The 4,800-nt window shown below is 53.0% G+C and overlaps 1 protein-coding gene across 1 annotated transcript in view; it reads right to left on the bottom strand.

The window, feature by feature from the left end:
• The window catches only part of PCNT (pericentrin), a 104,333-nt gene that overhangs the window by 80,108 nt on the left and 19,425 nt on the right, over positions 1 to 4,800 (bottom strand). The window contains exons 5-7 of the mRNA XM_012652714.1: positions 3,411 to 3,466; positions 1,768 to 1,942; positions 1,098 to 1,234 (exon numbers count right to left, since the gene is read on the bottom strand). Coding sequence (XP_012508168.1) covers positions 1,098 to 1,234; positions 1,768 to 1,942; positions 3,411 to 3,466 — 368 coding nt within the window. The remainder of the gene's footprint in view (positions 1 to 1,097; positions 1,235 to 1,767; positions 1,943 to 3,410; positions 3,467 to 4,800) is intronic.

Raw genomic sequence — 4,800 nt, forward strand, 5'->3', positions numbered from 1 at the left:
GATCCTCCCACCTCAGCCTCCCAAAGTGCTGGGACTTACAGGCATGAGCTGCCACACCCGGCCACCTCTTACACTATGATACTAAACGTTTCTCTGTCACATCACCAGGAGCCCAAAGACCAACAAGGCACAACCTGGCGGCCTGCGGCTTGCCGTGGGACTAACTCTCAGATGTCAGAAGCCGGGGTGAACACCTAGGAGCACGAAGACTGCTTGGGACCGAGGCCGAGGGCGGACCCTGGTCAGACTGACCTGGCATCTGCAGCGTCTGCTCACACTGCCCCAGGCCCCCAGAGCAGAGCTGGCATCGCCCACAGTCTTGCCAACATGGGACTGGTCAAAACACCCACAGAAGGACAAAAACTACAACTCATTTTTTAAAATGTCGCTCTCTGGTGGGGGCTGCCTCCCCCTTTTCCTCAGTAACTCGTGTCTCTGCAGGCACCTGCTGAGGTCCCGGCCTCGCTCCCTGCACACGTGGGCTTGTTCTCACTGAGCAAGGGAGACCTGGGGCCCAGGACAGGCCTCCTGAGGCTCCTGAACCCCGACTTCTTCCCTCTTCTCAGGTTTGTAACTCCTGGTCCGACACACTGCCCATTCCAGCTTCTAGTTTCTTTTCTTTTTAATTTCTTGAACTGATGCCTGGGACGTTCGCTTGCTTCTTAGGTTTGGTAGCAGCAGCACTTTGGGATCTGGCCACATCGCCTACACTTTCATCTGTGCGTATTTCATGAGAAAAGCGTCTCAGAGGCCTAACAGCACAAATGTGTTTGGTTAACTTCTTAGGACCTTCTTGTTTACTGAATTACGGTCAGAAAATGTGGCCTTACACTCCATAACTACTGTCTAGAATTTCTATAAATGTCTTAGAGACCCTTATAAAGAATATGCATTTTCTGAGTACGAGATTGAACATAATTATTAAATCGACCTCACACTCCATGTCCTTACATTTTTATTCGCCAAACACTGAGAGTCTCTTTAAATGCAGTACTTAAGTTTTAGCAAATAACAGAGTATACAACAGCCCAACTCCAAAATCTTTTAAAACTTCCCAAATATATCAAATAATTAAAAATAAATAAGCTCTTGCCTACCTCTAGCTGTTTTTCTTTTTCCTTTTCTTTGAATTTTAACTCCAAGTCTTCTAAGTAACGGCAGCGTTCAGACTGTAGGTCTTCACGCAACTTTTTAATGGCTGCTTCATACTGAGCTTCCAGATTCTCAAGAGTAGCTGGAAAGCAGGACAAATGCCACTTAGTTTACGACAAGACATGTTCCTCCTCAGCAGTAACGTCGGTCCACACAGCACTGCCCCTCGAGGCTCTACTCTGGGCTCTGGCAGCAAGGGCCCCGCCCACAGGGGCCACGCAGACCCGTCCTCGGCCCCTCCCTGCCCATCCCCTGGGGAGGAAGGGACGCCCACAGACGACATGCAGACAGCGCCACCCAACCCACAATGTCATCCGACCCACGGCGTCACGTGGGACACGCAACCCGGGAGCATCAACAGTGGCCAACCGTGACGCTGCCGCCACGGTGGTCGCTCGGCAGCCGAACGTGCAAAGCATCTCTCTACAACAACGGGCAGGAGGGCCAAGGACCCTGAGAGGCCTCCGGCACAAGTGTGCTCAGCTGTCCGGCGAGTAACACAAAGGCAGGAGATGCGTGCCAGGCTCCCATGATGAGTTATGTGACACTTCCTCTCGTCTCACACAGGAAAACTCGCTCCCACTTCAAACCTGCTCGTTTTAATTAGATGCTCACATTCAGCCTGGTTTTTGGCTTGAAAAATCTTTTCCAACTCAGCTTTCTGTTCTGCCAATTCTTCCTGAAACTGGCTTCGTAAATCCTCCATTTCTAACTGATGCTTTGCAGATAACTCTTTGCGTAGCTTTTCTAAGCATAAATCTCTTTCAGATTCCCAGTCTTGCTTCAGAGTCTAATTTGAAAGAAAAAGGAAATTAGAGTCAATAGTTGATTATCTGTGGTACAGAGACTTAAGTCGCACAGTCAAAAGCCAAGAGTGCGGCCTGGCGGGTGACTGGCTCCTGCAATCCCAGCACTCTGGGAGGCCGAGGAGGGAGGATCACTTGAGATCACGAGTTGGAGGCTGAGGCAAGCTCCAATTGCACCACTGCACTCCAGCTGGCGCAACAGAGCAAGACTTTGTCTCAAAAAACAAAACAAGGGTGGGCAGTCATCACCCCCAAACTAAACTGTCCCCAGAAACGGGTTCTTGGTGGCCAGTCAGTCTCTCTAACAATGGCTGAAAGGACAGAAACAGAAGCGTCTGGAGGCCCAAAGAACAAGAACAAAGACCACCTGTCCCAGGATAGAACCGGCCTGGGGATACAGCGTGGCATCCACGCAGTTGCCCTCAAAGGCTCCTGCACCCGTCTCCCTGCAAGACCCAGGGAGCAACAGCGACTTTGCCGACGTCTGCCTGGGGCTGGGCTCTGTCCCCACTGCCTGGGCCAGAGGGGCAGGAGGCCGGAGCGCCAGCCGAGGCACAGGCTGACAGCCACTTTCCAACCATGGGCTGAGGGCGCAGCCAGCACGCCTGGCTCAGACCACACCTCACACTCAGCATGGGCTGGGGGCTCACTCCCTTCCACCAAGGGCCTGGCACCAACTCCGTGCCACCCATGGTCACAACACCTCCCACCCACCGACAGCACCCTGCCCCTCCAGAAAGCTCTTCCAGGGAGGTGCTCCACGCAACGCCCAGCACCTGTACCCCAAGCATTTCCCTGAATTGCCACGTCCACCTCCCTCTACCAGACACACGTCCGGGGGGACAGAGGCTGAGTCCCAGAGCACAGCTCAGGGCAGGGCCATGGGGCCATGCAGAAACCCAGCCTGGGCGGGACAGGTGAGTGTCGCTGTGTTACAGAAATCAACGTGAAACCACAAAACAAGTCTTCTGACAAATACAAATTACACAAAGAAAAGAATGCTATAACACTTTCAACTGGCACATTCCAACAAAGCTGTGATCAGATTCTGTCTGAATCAAGTGAGGGCAAGGACGGGGGCTATGGGGTGTGGTGAGAAAAGAAAGACAATACACACATGAATTACGTTGTTTTTTCTTTTTAAAGAGAAAGTCTCGCTCTGTCACCTGGGCTAGTACACAGAGGCACTGTGACAGCTCCCTGCAGCCTCCAACTCCTGGCTCAAGATCCTCCCGCTTCAGCCTCCTGAGTTGCTGGGACCACAGGCGAGCACCAGCACACACTGGCTAATTTTCTCTATTTTCAGTAGAGACGGGGTCTCAGCTATTGCCCAGGCTGGTCTCGAACTCCTGACCTCAAGCGATCCTCCCACCTCGGCTTCCAAGAGTGCTGCGATTACAGGCACAAGCCACTGCACCCAGCATGAATTATTTTTCTAATCAATCATATTACCTCTATCATTTGGACATTTTTCTCCATCTCTGAATGTAACTTCTCCTTCAGCTCAGCTGCAAGAAATAAAAAAAGTACCTCAGACCACTTAGTCTCAACCTTTCCAATGAATGCACCCACTGGCCACTCCATGGGCACCTGCCGACCTTCCCGGGACAACAGGGCATGTCTGTGATGCGTGTAGTTTAAATAACAAAGTGTACTTCTGCCACAGCTAAGCCCAGCCACATGGGACAACATAAGAGAGCAGGTAAAGGTCAGTCGCTGGGACCCCCCTCGTCACTGACCACCTTGAAAGTTGCTGTAACCTCTGAACACGAGAACCCTGCGGCCCTTAGCTCAGGCTCCCACCAAGGCCAATTCCAGGTGAGGTGCTGGGGGCAGCTCTAGGGTCCAACAGCCTCCAACCCCAAGAGGGAAGAAGCCCAAGAAGACAGGCTCGAGCAAGGACTTGGGTGGTCAGACGCCTCCTCAGGAACCGCAGGTATTGGGCAGAGGAAGGGGCAGGTGTGACAAAGGTGCATGGGCCCGAGAGGTGGGCGCAGCACACCCGGAGATCGGGGCAGGAAGAAGCAGCAGGACCTCAGGACAGGTGAGCACGGAGTACCAGAGACAGCGCCCGGCTAGGAGGCAGCCCCACAACCGAGGATGAGGCCTCTGCGGGCAACGTGCTGCCACGTCCAGAGGGCCAGGCAGGACCCCCAGGCCAGCCACACGCGGGACCAGGGACCAGAGCGAGGCAGGGCCTCAGCAGACTGGCACGACGCTGCCCAGGAGCACCCGCAGAGAAGCGGCAAGAGGAAAAGCATGTTTTATATTTTAGAAAACGAGGGAGGAAAATAAAAATATATATTTGTGCTTGCTTGAAACTACATGAACAAACATGGGAGGGCGTCACAAGAAATGAAGAAAACTGGTCCCCTGGGGTGAGGGCGAGTGGCAGGTGGCCAGTGCAAAAGACTTTCCGGCACACCCGCAGCTGGAGACCCGCAGCTGCCTCCCGGCGGCAAGCAGAAGCGGCTGCATGGGTGCAGGTTCCCCTGGCGATGGATGCTCCAAACTGGATGGCTGTGAGCTGTGGCCGTGCTACAGGGCACCACACTGTGCACTTTAAATAGGTGAATTAAATCTCAATAAGGAAGACGTTCACAAAAATAGTGACTACCTCAACAAAAAGAGCACCCAAAACCATTAAAATTAAAACATAAAAGTAAATATTGCACATAAAAAGAGCTCAGTTTAGGCCAGATAATCAACAAATTTAAAAGCGCCCAAGTCAACCAGTAGATTGCAGCCACCCGCTTCCTGTCCACCCGTCTGTCCACACCTGGGTGTGAGCAGCGCCCGCTTCCTGTCCACCCGTCTGTCCACACCTGGGTGTGAGCAGCGC

Source organism: Propithecus coquereli, unplaced genomic scaffold, assembly GCF_000956105.1.
Source record: "Propithecus coquereli isolate 6110/MARCELLA unplaced genomic scaffold, Pcoq_1.0 Scaffold399, whole genome shotgun sequence".
Classification (NCBI taxonomy): domain Eukaryota; kingdom Metazoa; phylum Chordata; class Mammalia; order Primates; family Indriidae; genus Propithecus; species Propithecus coquereli.